Source organism: Syngnathoides biaculeatus, chromosome 8, assembly GCF_019802595.1.
Source record: "Syngnathoides biaculeatus isolate LvHL_M chromosome 8, ASM1980259v1, whole genome shotgun sequence".
Classification (NCBI taxonomy): domain Eukaryota; kingdom Metazoa; phylum Chordata; class Actinopteri; order Syngnathiformes; family Syngnathidae; genus Syngnathoides; species Syngnathoides biaculeatus.
In genome coordinates, this window is record NC_084647.1 from 30,644,634 (window position 1) to 30,667,105 (window position 22,472).

A 22,472-nucleotide genomic window follows, 5' to 3' on the forward strand; every position below is an offset into this window, starting at 1 on the left:
TTTTAATTTCTTTAACAAACCTTCCAAGGAGGATATCAGTATTTTTTCAGAATAAATAATGTACTGTTCCAAAACATTATGCACAACAGTTTTAAAACATAGGTTGTAAAAAACAGAAAATAGTAATTTGTTGATTCTGCAGCTTCGGGAGGTCATACTTACTGAAGTCAAAAGCTGTTTCAGTCACAACGGGTCAAGGTACATGGGTACATTGGACCCTTTATTTGATTGCAGTTCCACATTTCTTGAATCCATTTAACATGTGAATTTATCAGGAGTTTGTGCTTGGATGTCTTGCAGTGTGTCAGAATATTGTCCCTGAATTGCCTTTTCAAGGTGAGCGACCTTTCATCATCATACTGTCGATCTTTTGCTTGAGGATGCTTCAAATGTAGGGTTCTGATCTGAAAAGGGTTGTGATAAGATTAGGATAGTGGCATACCATGAGTTTCTCTCCTTCTAGTAACAGCCAGTGTTGCAAAAGTATTCTTTGGAGCATGAGATTATTCACTGATGAGTAGGGGTGCAACAATTAATCAACTAATTGATTATTAAAGTAATCGACTATTTTGATTCTTGAAATTGTCCAAATCCTCAGAATCTCAGCCTCTTAAGAACAATAGTCTCAGACTTTTGTAGTACTCTTTGACGGCAGACCGATTATTTTCGTGATAAAATCAAAATGAGACATTAAAGAAGATGGTGCCTAACAAAATGGACATAGAGCCCTGTATAATGGCGCGAGAGACAATCTGACTGAAGAAATCCACATTGCAAAGAGAAATTATGGGGTAAAGATAGCAAACCAGTTTAAGACCAAATCATTCTTCTTTTCCTTTCGGCTTGGCCTGTTAGGGGTCGCCACAGCGTCGCATCTTTTTCCATCTGAGCCTATCTCCTGCACCTTCCTCTCTAACCCCAACTGCCCTCATGTCTTCCCTCACCACATCCAAAAACCTTCTCTTTGGTCTTCCTCTCGCTCTTTTGCCTGGCAGCTCCATCCTAGGCACCCTTCTACCAATATACTCACTCTCTCGCCTCTGAACATGTCCAAACCATCGAAGTCTGCTCTCACGAATCTTGTCTCCAAAACTTCCAACTTTGGCTGTCCCTCTAATGAGCTCATTTCTAATCCTATACAACCTGCTCACTCCGAGCGAGAACCTCAACATCTTCATTTCTGCTACCTCCAGTACTGCTTCCTGTTGTTTCCTCAGTGCCACCGTCTCTAATCCGTAGGTCATGATCAGCCTCATCACTGTTTTATAAACTTTACCCGTCATCCTAGCGCAGACTCTTATGTCGCATAGATAAATATAGATAACACCAGACACCTTCCGCCAACTGTTCCACCCCGCTTGGACCCGTTTCTTCACTTCTTTACCACATGCTTCATTGCTCTGTATTGCTCACACCAAGTATTTGAAGTCATTCACACTCGCTATCTCTTCTCCCTGGAGCTTCACTCCTCCTCCTCCGCCTCTCCCATTCACGCACATATATTCTGTTTGACTTCGGCTAATCTTCATTCCTCTCCTTTCCAGTGTGTCCCTCTGTCTTTTTAATAACCTAAATTCTTCTGACACAACAACGGCACACCTCATCGCTGTTTTGCTGCCCTCATACATGTCCTGTACTATTTTAACATGTTTCTCCGCCACACCAGACTTGCGTATCAAGCACCACAGTTCCTCTCTTGGTACTCTGTCATAGACTTTCTCTAGGTCTACAAAGACACAATGTAGCTCCCTCTGACCTTCTCTGTACTTTTCCCAGAGCATCGTCAAGGCAAATAATGCATCTGTGGTACGCTTGTTAGGCATGAAACCATACTCTTGCTCGCAGATACTTCAGTCCTGAATCTCGCCTCCACTACTCTTTCCCATAACTTTATTGTGTGGCTCATCATCTTTATTCCTCTAGTTTCCACAGCTCTGAACATCACCTTAGTTCTTATGAATGGGGACTAACACACTTTTCCGCCATTCTTCTGGCATCTTCTCTCCTGCTAGTTTTGTATTGAATAAATTGGTCAAAAACTCCACAGCCATCTCTCCAAATTGCTTCCATACCTCCACTGGTATGTAATCAGGACCAACTGTCTTTGCATTTTTCATTCTGTTCAGTGGCTTTCTAACTTCCCCCTTAGTAATCATTACTACTTCCTGGCCATTCACGCCTCAGCTCTACCTTCTCTCCCATTCTCTTCATTCATTAACTTCTCAAAGTACTCTTTCCATCTACTTAGCACACTATTGGCACCAGTCAACATATTTCCATGGCTATCCTTAATCACCCTTATCTGCTGCACATCCTTCCCATCTCTATCACTCTGTCTGGCCAACCTGTAGAGGTCCTTTTCTCCCTCTTTCGTATCCAACCTTGTGTACATGTCGTCATATGCCTCTTGTTTAGCCTTCGCCACCTCTACCTTTGCCCTACGTCACATCTCAATGTATTCCTTCCGCATCTCCTCAGTCCTGTCCGTGTCCCACTTCTTCTTCGTTAATCTCTTTCCTACGATGATTTCCAGTATTTTGGGGTTCCACCACGAAGTCTCCTTCTCTGCTTTCCTACCAGAAGGCACCACAAGTACTTTCGTGCCTGCCTCTCTGAGTACCTCGGCAGTAGTAATGCAGTCTTCCGGGAGCTCTTCCTGTCCATCTAGAGATGTAATATTCTATGTTGGTCTTGTCAGACCAGAGAATCATATAGCTCACCATTTTGAATGCTTCAGGTGTCTTTTTTGTTGTTGTTGTTTTTTTTGAGCAAGTCCATGCTGTCTTTCATGGGACTTGCACTGATGAGAGGCTTCTGTCGAGCTACTCCGGCAAAAAGCCCTGACTCGTGGAGGGTTGCAGTGATGGTTGACTTTCTAGAACTTTGTCCCACCTCCCAACAGCATCTTTGGAGCTCAGTGATTTTTGGGTTATTTTCCTCTCTCGCCAAGGAACTTCTCCACCAATTACACAGTTTGGCTGGATGGCCAACTCTAGAAAGGGTTCTGGTCGTCCCAAACATCTTCCATTTAAGGATTATAGAGGCCACTCTCCTTTAAGGAACCTTAAGTGCAGCAGATGTATTTTTCTTTTTTTGTCACCTTAGCCATACCTTTGCCTTGCCAAATTCCATCTCTGAGCTCTTGCGTTCCTTCGCCCTCATGATTATTAATTGGGTTGACAATTGTCGGGATTTGCAAGTTTGGACCCTACACATGTTCACGAATCAAGGAAGATATGACCAATGATTAGAAAAAGTTAACAGCAAATGGATTCATGACAAAGGAATGTGCAGTACAGACGTCCGGGTTTTCTCCAGGTATCTGCCGCACACGAGACGTGTGTCTTCTGGCAGGATAGCCAAAGAATAAGACAAAAACTGCCCGGTCACACAAGGTTTTTATATGTGTGGCTCCTTGGTAAAAGTGGCTGCCCCCCTTGCAGTCTGGTCCTGGGCCGGGATGGTAACTTTCCGCTCCTTATCTGGTGTCGTTCGTCTCCACGGCAACGGCATGGAAAGGAGGATGGCAACAGCCAGTTTTCTGCGTACAAAGATCAAGGACAAGCACCAGCTCCACAACACATCCTTGTCTAGCAAATGGACAACACTTTATCTGTTGATTAAATGTATAAGGTCATATTTAAGCAAATAATGAAAGTGCATTAAAAGTAAAATAGTCTTCACAAGGTATTTTATAAACAGGTGTTTGGCTTTCCTAATTAGAACACCACTAGACTCCAATGAAGGTATACAACACGGGTCAAGAACGTTTTAGCCTGAGGTACCCATAAATGCCAAATATTTTAAAATGTAATTCCAAAAGAGCGATGCTCTTCCTTTCGGCTTGTGCCGTTCGGGGTCGCCACAGCGTTCCATCTTTTTCCATCTTAGCCAATCTCCTGCATCTTCCTCTCGAACACCAAGTGCCCTCATGTCTTCCCTCACAATGTCCATCAACCTTCTCTTTGGTCTTCCTCTCGCTCTCATCCCTGGCAGCTCCATCTTTTGCATCCTTCTACCAATATACTCACTCTCTCGCCACTGGACATGTCCAAACCATCGAAGTCGGCTCTCTCGAAGCTTGTCTCCAAAACATCCAACTTTGGCCTTCCCTCTAATGAGCTCATTTCTAATGCTATCCAACCTGCTCACTCCTAGAGAGAATCTCAACATCTTCATTTCTGCCATCTACAGTTCTGGTTCATGTTGTCTCTTCAGTGCCATAATCTCTAATCCATACATCATGGCCGGCCTTAACACTGTTTTACAAACTTTGCCCTTCATCCTAGCAGAGAATCTTCTGTCACATAACACACCAGACACCTTCCACCAGCTGTTCCAACCTGCTTGGACCCGTTTCTTCACTTCCTGACCACACTCTCCTTTGCTCTGTATTGTTGACCCCAAGTATTTGAAGTCGTCCACCCTCGCTATCTCTTCTCCCTGTAGCCTCACTCTTCCCCCTCTACTTTTCTCATTCACGCACATATATTCTGTTTTACTTCGGCTAATCTTCATTCCTCTCCTTTCCAGTGCATGTCTCCATCTTTCTCATTGTTCCTCCACCCGCTCCCTGCTTTCACTGTATCTCATGATATCATCTGCGAACATCATGGTCCAAGGGGATTCCATTCTAACCTCATCTGTCAGCCTATCCATTCTATCCTAACCACAGCAAACAGGAAGGGGCTCAGAGCTGATCCCTGGTGCAGTCCCACCTCCACCTTAAATTCTTCTGTCACACCTACGGCACACCTCACCACTGTTCTGCAGCCGCCATACATGTCCTGTACAATTCTAACATATTTCTCGCCACACTAGACTTACGCATGCAGTACTACAGTTCCTCCCTTGGTACTCTGGCATTGGCTTTTTCTAGATCCACAAAGACACAATGTAGTTCCTTCTGACCTTCTGTGTACTTTTTCACTAGCATCGTTAAGGCAAATAATGCATCTGTGGTACTCTTTCTCGGCATGAACCCATACTGTTACACAGATAGAAAAGAGATACAAAAGCCATAGAATATTTTTTAAACTAAATACAAATGTATTTGCGCATTCTATATAAGACCAACACTTTAAGTGTACAATAAGTCTGAATTCCTTTAAATAACATTATGCTGTTGCGAACCAATGATGACAAAAGTACTTCTTGCCATTAATGCGACTGCTGGTGTTGCATTGTTTTGCTGATGTCTTTGTAGTCTGTTTCAAACGTCATTAGATTAAACTTCATGCAGCTGTTGAGACTTCCATCAGTTATTCGTGAGCATAAGTTGGTCTTAATGTTTTTTAAATGTGAAAGATTTCTCCCAACCAATCATTGTCAAAAAACCTTTGTCAGTACTTACACATCACAGTTTGTGGTAAATGACAGGAAGTGGGTTCCAAGTTTTGACAATCAGCTGGTCTGCAGGTGAATTTTTTCCATTTCTCTCCATTTATATGCGCTCACCAACAATGCTTGCCGACAGACGCATGTCTTTTATTCATTTGATTAACTTGTCTTTATGTAAAAAAATTGTCAAGTTCATTGGCAATATCAAGCATGACCTTTTTGGCATACCCCCCATTTGTGAATGGCTGTCTGTTTCTCACAATTGGCAAAACACCAGCAAAGCTATAAGAATTCCAGTCACCTTGTTGTCTCCAAACAAAGAGTAGCTGTTGACTAGCTTAGACACTGCACAGTCATTCTTGACGTGCTTTCTTCCTGCTGTCCCTCGCAGGATATTTTGATGCAAACACAGTATGGCATGTGTCGAAGTGACACTTTCTAGTTGAGCATTTCACCGCTGTAATTTTGTCATTTTAAATTAAACACCAAGAAACTTTCTTTCCCCACAAAGGTTAATTCCCGTCCATTCTTACTGAAAACTACAGTACTCCTCATCTCTTTATTTAGCCATCTTTGCATGAAGTGTTTCAACAATTAATTTCTACCTGATCTGTGTTCAATCTTTCTGCACCTGCCTTCATCGACTTGCATATTGAACAGCAATCTATGGCTACCTCAATGGGGCAAACTGTCTCCGCCTCATTTCCAATGACTATGTGACAGAAATGACATGTACAGTATGTTGTTATGAGGGCTCTGCGAGCTATATGCAACCATCAAAAGAGCCAGATATGGTTTGCGAGCTATAGGTTCCCGACACCTGGTGTACAACCATCTGAAGGATGAGCAGACGAAATGGACAGCACCTGACTTAATGTGTTCACAGCAAAAGATGTGAATACTTATAGCTGTGTGATATTCCAGTTTGTTTTGATTTTTTAAATTTTTTTTAAGAAATTGCCAATCTTAAAACAATTCTCTTGTTTCACTCTTTGGTGCTGTATATGTCCATGCTTTGGAGCACTAAGGATGTAAATAGCATTTAAAGTGCATGTTTTGTGTCAGTTATTCAGTCATTGTTTAAGATATTTGTTTGTTATTTAGCAGTTAATCCTATGATGAGTAAAACGAATTGATTCAGGTTTGCCTTGCCCGGATGTGGGTCACCGTGGCCCCCCTCTGGAGCAAGGCCTGGAGGTGGGGCTCGAAGACAAGAGCCTGGTGGCCAGGCCTGCACTCAAGGGGGCTCTGCACAGCCCGAAAGGGTAACAAGGGTCCCTCCCATGGCTTCACCACCTGTGACAGGGACCACAGGTGTCAGGTCCAATGTGAGCTGGGCAGTAGCCGAAGGCGGGGACCTTGACAATCCGATCCCCAGCTACAGAAACTACAACAGTTCAGAGTACCCGCGCGTTGTGGAGTGCTGGAGAGCACTCCCTCTGGGGACTCGCATCATTCTGCTGGGGGACTTCAATGCCGACGTGGGAAATAACAGTGAGACCTGGAAGGATGTGACTGTGAAGATCCGCAAGTCTTGGACACTAGGGTAAAGAGAGGGGATGAGCTGTCAACTGATCACTACTTAGTGGTGAGTTGGCTCTGATGGTAGGGGAAGATGCCGGTCCAACGTGGCAGGGCCAAATGTATTGTGAGGGTCTGTTGAGAACAGGTTGCAGATTCACCTGTCAGAAGGAAATTCAACTCCCACCTCCAAAAGAACTTCCCTCATGTTCTAAGGGAAGTGGGGGACATTGAGTCTGAGTGGACAATGTTCACCACCTTCCATTCAAACCATTGCTGAGGCGGCTGACCATAAGGTCGTTGGTGCCTGTCGTGGCAGCAACCCCTGAACACATTAGTGGACACCAACCGTGAGGGATGCCATCAAGCTGAAGCAGTCCTATCGGGCATTTCTGTCCTGTGCGATTCCCGAGGCAGCTGATAGGTACCGGCTGGCCAAGCGGAATGCAGCTTTGGTGGTCGCTGAGGCAAAAACCTGGGCGTGGGAGGAGTTCGTTGAGTTCAAGGAGAACAACTTCAAGACTGCTTCGAGGAAATTCTGGTGCACTGTCCAAGGTCACAGGATGGGGAAACAGTGCACCATCAACACCGTGTATTGTGAGGATGGGGCACTGTTGAACTCAACTCGGGATGTTGTGAGTCAGTGGGGGCAATACTTTGAAGACCTCCTCAATTCAACTGACACGCCTTCACATGAGGAAACTGAGTCTGGGTTCTCTGAGGTGGGCTCATCTATCTCTGGGGTTGAGGTCACCGAGATGGTTAAAAAGCTCTCCGGTGGCAAGGCCCCAGGGGTGGATGAGATTTGCCTGGAATTCCTAAAGGCTCTGAATCAGCACCTCCATATCTAAAACCATGGTCCTGAGTCGGAAAAGGGTGGTGTCTATAGTGATGCGGACTTCGTATCGGTCTGTTGTGGTAAAGAGGAAGCTAAGTCGAAATTGCACGCTCTTTAACTGCCGTGTTTGTTTGCGGTTTATTGAAATAATCTCTAACATTTACAGATTTTGGAACTTGGTGCACACATTAGGTGTGCTGTATTCTAAGGCGCCACATCCATTTTTGAGAAAATTTTGGACTAAGTGCGCGTTATGGTCGGGAAAATACGGTACATCACACATTGGCTTGTAAAACTGCATCAATTATTTGCATTTTTGGGGATTTACAGGAAGGAAGGAATGTAACCCCCGCGAATAATGAGGAGTCACTGTACATTTATGAGGAAGAAAAATACTTAAATGATTTTACCACATGGCTGCAAAATAAAGAGTGAAACATTTCAAGGGGTCTCAATACTTTCCATATCCACTGTAAAAGTACAAGGGTGAATTAAATGATAGAAGGGCTTGTTTTTTTTAAATTGGGTTTTTTTGGGGGGAGCACCCTTTCCAAACAATTAGAATACAATGGAAAAGTTGCATGGTATTCCATAATTCCATTTAAAAAAAAAAAAAAAAAAAATCAAGCTTTCATAGAGTATAGATTCAGGGGCCACAGTTTAAATTATTTTTACTTAATTTTGGTTTCTGGTCATAAAATCCACAGAATCAGGATTTAAAAGAAAAAAATGGGTCACATTACATTAATCAAAATATGGTACTTTGAAAATTTTGTTAATTTGGTTGGGAATCCCTTTGCTTTAATCACTGTCTAGATACGGCGTGGCCATGAGGCAATCAACCTGCGGCATTGCCTGGGAGTTTTGGAAGCCCAGATTTCCTTGATGCTTGCTCTCAGTTTGTGTTTGGTACCCCTCATTTTCCTCTTGATAATCTGCATAAACTATGAATGCAGTTTGGATCCAGTAAATTGGCTGGCTGGTCAAGCACTGTGATGGCATTGGCATCAAACCAGGCTTTGGTGCTTCTGTCAGACAGTTGCTGCGGGAAGATGAAATCTGCTTCTGTTTCCAGAGCAATCCTGAAGTCCTCGAAGAGATTCTGGTGTATTGTTGCAGGGACTTTGGGTTTAAAAAAGCAGGAAAACCAACACATGCACTGGACATTGCATCCCAAATCATGACTGACTGGGGACTTCTAGCAACTTGAGTTCTGTTCTTCACCAGTCTTGCTCCAAACCCTTCAACTTTGATTCGCAAATGAAAGTCACACTTTCATCAGAAAAGAGGACCTTGGACCACTGGCCATCAGTCCAGTCCTTCTCCTTGGCCCAGTTAATACGTTTCTACGTTGGCTCAGCCTCAGAAGCAGCCAGTTGTAGCCCGTCTTACAAATGTGTCTGAATGTCGTGCTTTTTGAAGCAGTGACTCCTGTCTCATTCCATTCTTTCTGGATCTCTGCTAGATTCTTTAATCTTCTGTTTGACAATCCGCTTAACCCCACGGTTATTTCTTTTGGTGGGGCATCTTCTCCTGACACATTTTGTCCTTCCAGAAAACTTTCCATTCATATGCTTGGACAGCACTATGAACAGTCAGCCTCCTTAATTGTGAACTTCTGTACCTTCCCCATCCTATGGAAGGTATAAATAATGCTTTTCTGGCCAGTTGTCAAGTCTGCAGTCTTCCCCATATTGAACAAAATGGAGACAGTTCAACTAAACTTAAGCAATTTAATGGCACCTAGGGAAACCTGTGCAGGTGCTTTGGGTTTAGTGGTTTATTAGTGTGTGGCAATTCATTAAAACATTTCTGGCCTGTAAAATGTGATGTGATTTCTTCACTATATGCAATTTTTTTTAAATTCCCCATTTCATGTTTTATGAGGTGAAAACCCAAACTATGTAAAACTATGTAAATATCCAAAATTGTTTAAATTGTTGGCTCTGTATTGATAATTTATGAAAGTACCATTTTTAATGGAATTATGGATATCACTTTTCCATGATATTAAATTTTTTTGGGAAAGGTTCTGGACATACATTTATGAATAATCCAATAGCAGAGGTACCCCAATGCATTGATGATGATCAACCAGTCGATCACCGAGGAAACGTTGGTCGATCACGTGACCATATGGGGAAGGGAAAAAAAAGTCAATCCATCATCAATCTCATTGCTTGATTGAGGTGTGGTCAGTAGGTTGATCGCGTGGGTAGATTGATTGACATTTGGTTTAATCAATTCTGGCCATTTCTGATGTGTCACTGTGCACATAAAGGCAGGTTCTAGCAACCTAGCTTCCTATTTACCGTCTATCTCTTGCTTTCTCCATGGCAGTCGCTGCGATGCACATCTCACCCTACCTCTACTTTGTTGTGGGTCATCCATTCCGGAGGGCCTAACCATGTCTTCTTGGTGCTTTTTAACCACCTCGGTCACCTGAACCGCAGAGATAGATGAGCCCCCCTCAGAGAACCCAGACTCTGCTTCCTTATGGGAAGGTGTGCTGACAGCTCCGCCCATCTCTTCAAGTGTCCAAGACATGTGGTTGTAGGTGCACGTGTGGATACCCTCATACTTGAACATGGTGTTAGTTCTGGACAATCCATGATGAGGAGAGAAGTACACTAAAATAACAGCAGTTCTTATTGGGGGTTCTTCCTAATCCTGCCCTTCCAGGTCTCACTGTCATTGCCCACGTAAGCACTGAGTCCCCATCAGGAGGGCTCTCCAGTTCTCCCTCTAAGGACTACAAAAAGGGTGGGTACTATGAACTGTTGTTTGGTGCAGAGGCACAAACAACAGTTGGGACCTGTCCCCCCCACCCAAAGGTGGGGAGCGGTCTACCCCTCAACGTATTGGCGGTGAACCGTGGGCCGATAAGTATGACCACATCTACTCAGCGCCTCTCACTGTGGGTAAATCCAGAGTGGAAGAGAGTACAACCCCTCTCAAGAAGACTGGTGCAAGAGCCCAAGTCGTAGGTGGAAGCAAGCCCGGCTATCTAGTTGGAACTTCTCGACTTTGCATAGCAGCTCGGGCTCATTTCCTGCTAGAGAGGTTACATTCCACATCCCTAAAGCCAGATTCTGTAGCTGGGGATCGGATTGCCAAGGTCCCTGTCTTCAGCCGTTGCTCCTTCAAGCCACACCTCCAGACCTGGCTCCAGGGGGTGGTCCCCGGTGACTCGCATCCGGACAAGGGAAACCTCGATCCAATTTACTTTTATTTATTCGTCAAAAGGGTTTATGGAGCGGTGCTTTGTCTGGTCCCTCACCGAGGACCTTTTTGCTGTGGGTAAACATACCAGGGGCATGACCCCCAGACAACTTAACCTCCTAGGATCTTTGGGACACACACACCCCTCTATCACAATAAGGTGAAGCTCAAAGAGGAGCCTGTGCTACTTTGCCCACAATATTACCATTTTTGTGCTGAAATGCTTTCATATCATTGATCCTAACGTCTGCTCCTTGTTTTTTAGATCGCTTGAAGTATGAATCAAAGAAATCAAAGTACACTCATTCATCTAGCTTGGCGAATTGCACAGGTAGCGATCACTCGTGGAGATAACTTTGTCCAGATATCTTACTGTCGATGAACCAGAATACTAGTGTAATGCGTTCATTGTGATTTCTTCATGGATTTCTGAACCACCCTCACACTATTATATATCAATCTACACTACATATGGTATAAATACAGTCAGTCAGTGTTCCTGTTGTCACTGTGCCCTAGAATCATTTTCTGTACCTTCATCTGAGACTGTGTCAGAAGATGCACTGTTCAGAGACAAACTCAAGCATATGGGCAAATGTAAGTCTCCTACATTAAATACATTCTCCTTATCGACTTAACATGCAACCAAATTAATATTATCTCTTTTCAGCCACAAGAAAGAAGCTGCTTGAAATTGCCAGAACTTTCTCAGAAAAGACAAAGAGGAAAAAGTCAAAAAGGAGAACACTTCTAAAGCATCATTCGTATCCTGAGTTTTATCATTTTCCAGCTATGCAAATATGCTTATATTCACACCTGAACAAAATTGTTGGTGTGCTTCCATCAAAGAATAATTTAATCCAAGATGTCAAAAGCTTTTTATTTTAGTTGTGCTCCAGTTTACTTAAATTAACAAAGTATTCTAAAAATGAAGTTTAAAATCGTGGTCCCCAACATTTTTTGGACTGCGGGCCGTTTTTTATATATATATATATATATATAATATATATATATATATATATATATATATATATATATATATATATATATATACACACACAGCATAAATGAATTCACACGATTGTCCTAAAAAACCGTTATGAGTTATCCTCACAACTAACTCTGCGCCGATGTCCCCTGCTATTTCATTTATTCTTATTGTGGTCGCTGAAAGCAAGATGTTTTCAACCTTTTTTTTTTTATTTTTTTATTTTTACTGCAGCCTATCCACAAAGTGTGCTGCAAATGTCCTTTGTTGCAGGAAAACTCAGTTCTTCACCAATGGTAGTAGGGTTCTTAGCTTTACCAGTGCGATCCGCGACCAGGAATGATGCTTTTAGGGTGGACATATTTGTTAAAGTAGTGGCCTTCAATAATGTTTCTGTCCTACACGTTCCCATTTTCTTCTTTCAAATTATATTCTTAGTGCCTTTCTTTCAATGCTGGGTGTTTTGTCTCCAGGTGGCAGCACAGTTTTGATGCTTTCATGGGTTCATTAGCTAATCTGTCACCGCATATTACAAAATTCGGTGTGGGGCTTGTGAATCACCTGCTGCGATGAACCCGTAACACAAATGGAAATCTTGGTATTTTCTTTTAAATGTAGCTTTCTTTTTGAGGGAGCTTGTAACCCCTTTTGTCTCACCGTTGTCTTGTTTACCCTTTCCAAAAAAAAAACCCTCCAGTGTACTGTTTCTGGTTCATTTTACAAGCTGTAGCTTGGATTGCTGATACAAGAAAAAGACACGCCAAAGAGGCAAGTGCGGAATTGAGGCAAGGGCAAAAGTGGTTGTCTTTCAAAATAAGACACCTGGAAGGAAAAACATCATTTAATTATTATTCATTCTCTGTGGCCCGGTATAAAATGATCTACGGACCGGTCCGGGGCCGGGTGGTTGCATCTACTCTTATGGGGCTGCCATTTTTAGATCTTTTCTCTCACACAAGTGCAAATTCACATAAAAGTAATGTGTATTTCCCAATTCTAGCTTTTTATTGAGCTTTATTTATGAAACCATACAGTTAGTAAATATTGAGGCAGAACAAGGTAGATATGAAGAGTTCAGACGCAAAAGCAGATATATACATTTTTGTTCTTTCTGTAGCTTTTGCGTCTGAACTCTTCATATTTTCACTGTCGGTCCATCATATACTATTCCACCCCAACATCGGCAAGAACCCACCACAACACTTGTTCAAGTGACAGTTTGATGGGCCAACAAAGTCGCTATTACCACCCTGTCATTGATTAAAAGTGTAGACTATTGACCAGTTTGCACCTGTCACCTCCTTTGCAAAGGTAATAGTGCCATGGGTTATGCAATAAATAACACTTTAACAATTACACAGTTCCAGTTCCTATCAAAGCATCACATCAATTCATTTTTAACAAAATGTGCTTACTCAAATTTATAAAACGACTTAAACTTATTGTGTTTATAACCAAAAAAAAACCTCAACGCAATCGTGAAGTGACGTAATTCCCTCAGCTCAGACGTTTATATCGCTTCTAAAACAGTGGACCAATTCTCAATGTTTAGATTTTTTTCAACACTTTAAATTAGATAATGGCAAAATTAGCAGAAGACATGGAAAAAAGCAAAAGTAAAAATGTACAAAAACAGCTCTTCACCGCAATCTATATCAGCTGTTAAAATTGTAGGCCCCAATAGCCGGCAACAGTCTACTGGTACTTTGGCATCACTTCATGTCTGCAGCTGAAAATGATTTTGGCGAATGCTAATTGCTAATCCTTATGTTGTTAATTATCATGTTTAATTCTTAATCATGACTGCAGTATTGATCGGAGTGCTGTGTTTGGACTAGTGCTAGCACTACAAATATCTTCCTGAGTTAACAATGCTAAAGTTTAATACACCGTTAAAAAAATAAAGCCCGAAAACTTTTAAAATAGCTGCCGTAAGTCTGGCTGATCGATGATAAACTTTTAAAATAGCCGCTGTAAGTCTGGTTGATCGATGATAGGGACGTCTTCCACAAAGGTTGGGCAAAGTGGGGGCGAATCATCCAGCAGGAACAGTGTTCATAGCACCGATGTGGCTGCTTATAGGGCACCCTTCAGCAGCCACGATCAACAGCCCGCTGAATTTCAAAGGTGGGTGTTGGTCATTATGACGGGGCTCAAACGCTGCTTCTCTGTAGGCCCTGGCAGTGTGTACCCCTGACAGGGAGGCAGTGTTTTCGGAACATTCATCAACAGTCTCGACTCTGAAAGTCTCAATTCTTAACCATTTGGAAGCCTAATTTCACGTACTTTGCTTTCTGTTTTTTATTTAATAATTGTCCGGCTATTTCTCAAAACTATATACTACAAATTTCCAAGACATTTTTAGGCCTCCTGTGGTTAATCTTTGCTTTCCATAATTATGTCAAAGCCAGTTTCATTTTTTTCTTTAAATTACTTTTCTTTACAAAAAAAGCAATGCCTGGCTTCAATTAGTTTTTAGTATTTTTATTGCTACGTTTTGGGTTGATTCAGTGACACTAGTGGAAAGTCTTTTTTCCACTGACACGAACCAGGAATTTTGTCTGTATGTACCATCAAAGAAGTGGGCAGCGCTCACTCTTTCACTGGCATTGATGGCTGTTGAATTCAAATATCAGTGTTAATTTTGAGGGCTGGCAGTGGATGGTTAAAGAAATTTATGTTTCGGTATCTCTGGACATACATTCCCTCTAATTTTTTACGTGTCTGAGCAAACACGTTAAGCCTGTGAGCGCTCCCTTTGACCACTGTGAGCAACATCAGGCGTATGCACTGTGGTCAGATCGTTGTTATTCACTGAAGTTACATGCCTCATAGCAAGCGAGTAACGCTAGAAGTTTAGGTGCAGGGTTTAAATTATTTTATCATGGAGTAGATGGGAAGAGAAATAGAATAGGGGTTATTTTAAAAGAAGAGCTGGCGAAGAATGTCTTGGAGGTGAAAAGTGTATCAGATCGAGTGATGAGGCCGAAATTTGAAATTGAGGGTATTGTGTATAATGTGATCAGCGGCTATGCACCACAGGTAGGATGTGAACTTGAGTTGAAAGAGAAATTCTGGAAGGAACTAGACGAGGTAGTCCTGAGCATCCCAGAGAGAGAGAGAGTTGTGATTGGTACAGATTTCAATAGACATGTTGGCGAAGGAAACAGGGGCGATGAAGAAGTGATCGGTTAGTACGGCATTCAGCAAAGGAACTTTGAGGGGCAGATGGTGGTGGACTTCGCAAAAACGATGGAATTGGCAGTGGTGAACACTTATTTCCAGAAGAGAGTGGAACATAGAGTGACCGACAAGAGCGGAGGTAGAAGCATACCGGTGGATTATATTTTGTGCAGATGGTGTAATCTGAAAGAGGTTACCGACTGTAAGGTTGTGGTGGGGGAGAGTGTACCTCGACAGCATAGCATGGTGGTGTGTAGGATGACAGGTAGCGGGTAGGAAGTACAACTGCCAAGGTATTCAGAGAGGCAGGCAGGGGAGTACTTGGGGTGTCTTCTGGTGGGAAAGGGGAGAAGGAGACTTGGTGGTGGAACCTCAAAATGCAAGAGGTCATCCAAGGTAAGTGTACAAGGATGAAGTGCAGACCCGCATTGACGGCATCATCTGCAGCCCTGTTAGGTCGAGAGGCAAACTGCAGTTGGTCCAACTGGGGACCTGTGATGCTCTTGAGGTGGTCCAGCACAAGGCGTTCAAAGGACTTCTTGACCACAGTTGTCATTAGGACCCGAGACTGCTGCTTTTTTTAAGGACCGGTATAATGGTGGAGTTTTGAAGCAGGTTGGTAATTCACGTAGTTCTAGAGACTTATTGAAGATCTCTGTGAAGACATGAGCAAGTTGGTCTGCACAGACTTAGAGGCTGGATTTGGACACAAGGTCTTGGCCTGACTTTTTGTTGTTTGAAGATCTGCCTCACCTCCCTTTCATGGATGTTAAACGGTGAATGAGACTGACGGGGACTGAGCTCATGGCTCCGCCACTCAGCAGGGCGCGCTTGTCAGACTCCGCGTCATTCCGCCCGAAGAACCATCCGAATATTCAACATTATTTACAGCCGAGTGGCGGAGGCGTGAGCTCAGCTAACAGCTCCGCCGCTCTGCGGCATTATTTACAGTCACAGGATCAAATCTGTATGGAAGTATTTCTCCGCCTTTCCGATCAACCAAGCGGCCAAGCTGCTCATGGCTGTGCCGCTCACCGCTGTGTATGGAAGTATTCCTCTGCCTTCCAGATCAACCGAGTGACTGAGCCGCTCACGGCTGTGTATCCAAGTATTCTTCCGCCTTCCAGTTCAACCGAGCGACGGAGCCGCTCACGACTGTGTATGGAAGTATTGCTCCGTCTTCCTGATCAACCGATACTGCTATTTCTTCATCAGATGAGGATAAATCCGAGAAATCAGCGCTGGGCATAAATGATGTCCCATGTAATCGAGCCTTTGTTGCGGCATGGTACATGTAACATCCGCGCACGTAGGTCATGTGACTGGCGAAAATGGCAGCGCCCCTGAAAATTCCTATTGGATACATTGTTAATGCAAACCAGTACATTTCCTCTTTCATTTCTTTAGTCACCTGTCTTCTATTGCGATTGTAGAGGGCCCTATCCCCACCACTATATGCGAGCTCTTTAGCCTGGCGGACTTGCCTAAGCCTGGGTGTAAACCACTGCTAGTTTTTAGTGAACATATGGAAAGATTTTGTTGGTACACACACCTCTTCTCAGAGATTGACATACGCAGTAACAATATCGATGAATTCATCAAGGCTTCTTGCTGAATGTCTGTGCAGTCAAAGCACCTTTGAAGTTCTAATTTTGCCACGTTGGTCGACTTTTTAACTGGTTTTACCAAAGGCTTCGCGCACTTTAAGTGCTTACCTATATGTAGAGTAAGCAGTGATCAGAGGAGACTAGGGGAGCGTGGAGAATTGCGCGATATGTTTAATTGATAATTAAAACATGTTTTTTTTTTGGGTCCATACATATACCCTCTAAAGCAGGGGTGGACAATTTATTTTTCCCCAAGGGCCGAATGAGAAGCAGAAAATATTGTGGAGGGCCGGGCCAAAGGTTAGAAATCTACTTTGGTTGTTAATTTTATTTATACATTAAAATAAGTCGATGGCTTTGTTTCCAGAAGCTGGTAAGGGTATGTGTTATTGAAAGATAATGACAGAGTGAGGTTGTTTTCCCAAAAACTCAATTTATTCAGTAAAACTGTGCAAGACAACAGTAAATGGACATTTTTAACTCTTTTTCAGTCACATTGACACCACAATGCTTTGTTTTAAACTTGATGTTTCTAAGATACCACATTGTCTTCGCATGCAAACAATAATTTAACATAATCTGCCAAACAGTGCAGGGAAAAAAAAATCATCAAAGTAAACATGCCTGTTATTTTTGTTTCTAGTTCAGTGAGAGAACTCTAGCCTCTGTTGAGCTTTAACAAGTACATCAAAATCACGTTAAATGTTTGCTATAGAGATGTGAAGCACATTTGACAGATGATCATCAGTAAAGAGGATCCGTATCTGGATTTGGGAAATTTCATTACTGAGAATGTTTGTTCACATGTATAGGTGGATCCAAAAAACAAACAAAAAAAAACGTCTTCTGAGCACTTTTCCTCATGTTTGGAAAGCTCTTCTCCTTGAGAGATGAATAAAACTCCAGCAGTGATGCTGACTTTAAGTGCTCTGCTACTACATCTTACATCTGTTTCAAAAGTCCCATATTTTTCCCAGTCAGATTCGAACAACCATTAGTAGTCACTCCTACTAGTCGGTCCCATTTCAGTTCAAGTGTGTGACGATGCATGCGTTTACCTCGTTGAACAAGTCACTCCCGGTGTTTGTTCCTTTCATTGATCTCATTGATGCCAGCTCCTGCGTTATCCCTCAAGGAAACACGAGTAACTGTGCCGTGTCTTGGGCGTCACAACTCTCATCTAAATCTAGGGAGAAAAAAGTCAAAACTTCACACTCCACTTTTGAGGTGAAGTTGGAGATTCTCTGCGATGTCCTCCACCCTTTCTTGTCACTGTTTGCATGGACAGCGGGACTACAAAAAACAATGAATGAAAACATATGAATTTAAAATCTGAATTTTAATTATCGCTCTCGCAAAGAAAAATGCCATGACCCATCATCCTTTGGGCTTTCGTCGCATGTAGCGGAGCCATGACGTGAATTTAACAATACGTACTATAAGATTTATAATTATGATTGTACCCCTTTAAGCGTGGAGTAAGTTCGAGGTGGAGAGTTAGTGTAACCAAGAATCTTATTGAAGAATTCAGTGTGCTACTGGAGTGTTAATTAAAAAAACAATTAAAAAAACCCAGTGGTGACTTGTGTTCATCATTGCCCATTGCCAAAGGTATTGCAAAACAATGGAAAAAGAGCACTATTTCACTGATCAATGAAAGTAAATGTTTGCAAAATAACTGAATGAATATATATTTTACCTGGTTAATGGGGCTGTAGGAAGTCACTTTTATCTTTACACAGGACTGTGTGGCATGTTGGCATCACGGGGAGTGTGATGTATATTTGAGCAACGAAAACATCTACATAAATATACTTTTATTTTAATATTTTTCAAGATCACAATGATCTTACACTTCACAACTACAACAAAACAAATGAACAAACACAAGTAAAACACTTCTATCAGATAATGTGGAGTTTTGGTGTCGCTGGTCTTCCCGTGCATCCCGGCTGTCAAATCTGCCTGCTGACACATCAAGTGCTGTCAAACCTCTCTGAAGAAGGCAAATGATCACCAAAATTGCACAAGGTTAACGTTAAATACTTTGATTTAATAAGAAATGATACACATTTTGGAGACAAATAACATACACTTCAATCGGACACATATTTTCTCAAGCCTCACAAAGCCGCAAAGGCTCCGGAGCCGCAGGTTGCCGACCTCTAGACTCTAGACATCCCTGGTAATGTACAATTCGTTCAGTAGATCACATATTTTCATGTATGTCATAGAAATATTGCCTAAGAATGAACAGTTTTTAGCCTGCATTGTTTTCTTAATAAAGGTCCTTATCAGATTGGGTACTGCTCATTCCACAGCCAATCTCCTCGATGATGTGGAAGAAAAGTCCTGTGGTAAGTCATTTATGCATATACTATGTGTGTGTGTGTGTGTGTGTGTGTGTGTGTGTGTGTGTGTGTATCTCCTCGCTTCACCAAGTGTCTTAGACATGCGATAGCACGACCACAAAGATAGATAGATCATCGAACTGCGACCTAGGGTGTCTTGATGCCAAGTGCACACGTGGACACCCTTATGCCTGAACATGGTTTTCGTTATGGACAATCTGTGATGAGCACAGAAGTCCAATTACAGAACACCACTCAGGTTCTGATTGGGGAGTGTTGTTCTTCCCAATCATGCCCCTTCAGGTCTCACTGTCATTGCCCACGTGGGCATTTAAGTCCCCCAGCAGAATGATGTAGTCCGCAGAGGGACCGCTCTCCAGCACTTCCTCTAAGGACTCCAAAAAGGGTACTCTGAATTGCTGTTTGGTGCAGAGGCACAAACAACAGTCACGACCAGTCCCCCCACCCGAAGGCAGATGGAGGATACCCTCTCCATCACCGGGTTGAATCCCAGCGTACAGGCGCCGAGCCGGGGGACAAGAAGTATACCCACAACTGCTCGGCACCTCTCACCATGAGCAACTCTTGAGTGGAACAGAGTCCAACCCCTCTCAAGAGGACTGGTACCAGAGCCCAAGTGGTGTGTAGGGCTGAGTCCGACTATATCTGGTCGGAACTTCTCGACCTCACGCACCAGCACGTTGTAGTTGTGGAGCTACAGTGGAGCTCTCATTGTCAGTGTGTGCAGGGAGTATTAGCTCTTTGGTGTAGGATTTTTTTGATTGCACCGAGCATGCGATCTGAAGTACAGTAAACGTACCCATACGAGACAATATGAAAACGTTTTTAACAGGGATGAAAAGAAAGGTGGGGAGAGTCGAAGACAATGAGACGAAAGAAAGTCACCTGAAAGCGAAAATGAGGAAATATGATGAGGCATATGCGGTTCTTGGCTTCACCGTGATGATAGTGGGAGATGAGGAAAGGAAAAAAAAAGTTAGCAGCGGACAGCTTCTTCTTTTTCTTTCGGCTCGTCCCATTAGGGGTCGCCACAGCGTGTCATCTTTTTCCATCCAACCCTATCTCCTGCATCTTCCTCTCTAACACCAATTGCCCTCATGTCTTCCCTCACAACATCCATCAACCTATTCTTTAGTCTTCCTCTCGCTCTTTTACCTGGCAGCTCCCTCCTCAGCACCCTTCTACAAATATCCTCACGCTCTTGCTTCTGGACATGTCCAAACCATCGGAGTTTTCTCTCTCAAATCTTGTCTCCAAAACATCCCACTTTGGCTGTCCCTCTACTGAGCTCATTTCTAATCCTATCCAACCTGCTCACTCTTTGCGAGAACCTCAACATCTTCATTTCTGCCACCTCCAACTCTGCTTTCTGTTGTCTCTTCAGTGCCTCTATCTTTCTAATTGTTCCATCCTTCCCATCTCTATCCCTCTGTCTGGCTAACCTGTAGAGATCCTTTTCTCCTTCTTTCGTGTCCAACCTGGTGTACATGTCGTCATATGCCTCTTGTTTACCCTTTGCCATCTCTATCTTTGCCCTACGTTGCATTACAATGTTTTCCCTTTCAGCACTCCTCAGTCCTCTCAGTGTCTCCCTTCTTCTTTGCTAATCTCTTTCCTTGTATGACTGGCTGTATTTTGGGGTTCAACCACCAAGTCTCCTTCTCCCCTTTCCTACCAGAAGACACACCAAGTACTCTCCTGCCTGTCTCTCTGATCACCTTGGCTGTATTACTCCAGTCTTCTGGGACCCCCTCCTGTCCATCGAGAGCCCTCCTCATCTCTTTCTGAAAGGCTGCACAACATTCATCCTTTATAAGCTTCCACCACGTGGTTCTCTGCTCTGCCTTTGTCTTCTCAATCTTCCTACCCACCACCAGGGTCATCCTACACACCACCATCCTATGCTGTCAATCTACACTCTCCCCTACTTCAGATTACATCGTCTGCACAAAATACAATCCACCTGTGTTCTTCTACCTCCGCTCTTATAGGTCGCTCTATGTTCCTGCCTCTTCTGAGAAAAAAGTTCACTACAGTCATTTCCATCTTTTTTTACAAAGTCCACCACCATCTGTCCCTCAAAGTTCTTTTTCTGGATGCCGTACTTACCCATCATTTCTTCATCGACCCTGTTTCCTTCACCAACATGGCCATTACAATCTGCCCCAATCACAACTCTCTCTCAGTGTGGGATGCTCAGAACTACTTCATACAAATTCCTTGCAGAATTTCTCTTTCATCTCTCGGTCACATCCTACCTGTGGGGCACAGCCGCTAATCACATTATACAAAACACCCCCAATTTCAAATTTCAGCCTCATCACTCAATCTGATAGTCTTTTACCTCCAAGACATTCTTAGCCAGGTCTTGTTTTTAAAATAACTCCTACTCCATTTCTCTTCCCACTACTCCATGGTCAAATTAAATCCTGCTCCTAAACTTCTAGCCTTACTAACTTTCCACCTGCTCTCTTTGATGCACAATATATCAACCTTTCTCCTAATCATCATGTCAACCAACTCCTGAGCTTTTCCTGTCATAGTCCCAACATTCAAAGTCCCTACACTCAGTTGTAGGCTCTGTGCATTCCTCTTTTTCTTCTGACGCTGGATCCGGTTTCCTCCTCTTCTTTGTCTTCGACCCACAGTAGCTGAATTTCCACCGACACCCTTCAGGTTAGCGGTGCCGTGGGCAGGCGTTGTTAACCCGGGCCACGACCGATCTGGTATGGGATTCTTTAGATGAATGTTCATATTTGTTTGGCACAGTTTTACGCTGGATGTCCTTCCTGACGCAACCCTCTGCATTTATCCGGGTGTGGGACCCGCCTAGAGATTGCACTGGCTTGTGCCCCCATAGTGCTGCATTTGACAGCGGATATCATGAAGCGAAATAAATTCATGCGCCACTTAGACATTACACCCCAATCATGCTAAACCATAGGATTTTTTTTCCAGTGAGAAAAAATGCCAAATATTGCAGACAATCATTCAGTTTTGTGAAAAAACACAACGTACCAAATAGTTGTTTTTTTGTTTTCTAAGAACCTACTGATAACTCGTTTGACATGTAGCAATAAAAAAAAATTCTGAAAATGTGGCTTAATCCTATTAGTCACGTTGGACTGCTATTATTTTGAACACTACTGTCTGTGTTGGGAACCTGATCAATGAAAAAGGACTTTTTTCAAATGATAAGCAGCATTTGTAAATTTGTGAGTTGTCTTAAGTACTCATGACATTTTATTCATAGGAGATCCATGTTCTGATTTGTATTTTTGTATGTGCATGGAAGCAAATCAATCAAGCAGATCAGTCACTCAGGAAAAAAATGAGCAACGCAGTGAACCAGATTTGTGGTAAGCTTTTCTCCACGAATTTTCTTACAGTACAGTATGTTG

General features: G+C 43.0%; 1 protein-coding gene across 5 annotated transcripts in view; it reads left to right on the plus strand.

The window, feature by feature from the left end:
• The window catches only part of cuedc1b (CUE domain containing 1b), a 43,237-nt gene that overhangs the window by 13,390 nt on the left and 7,375 nt on the right, over window positions 1-22,472 (plus strand). For 4 of the 5 annotated variants that reach the window (XM_061827408.1, XM_061827407.1, XM_061827410.1 and 1 more), the window contains 4 exons: window positions 11,187-11,252; window positions 11,441-11,518; window positions 11,592-11,685; window positions 18,998-19,056. In XM_061827408.1, coding sequence (XP_061683392.1) covers window positions 11,187-11,252; window positions 11,441-11,518; window positions 11,592-11,685; window positions 18,998-19,056 — 297 coding nt within the window. Of the gene's footprint in view, window positions 1-11,186; window positions 11,253-11,440; window positions 11,519-11,591; window positions 11,686-18,997; window positions 19,057-22,366; window positions 22,431-22,472 lie in introns of all 5 variants that reach the window. The other variant, XM_061827411.1, reaches the window with a different exon arrangement.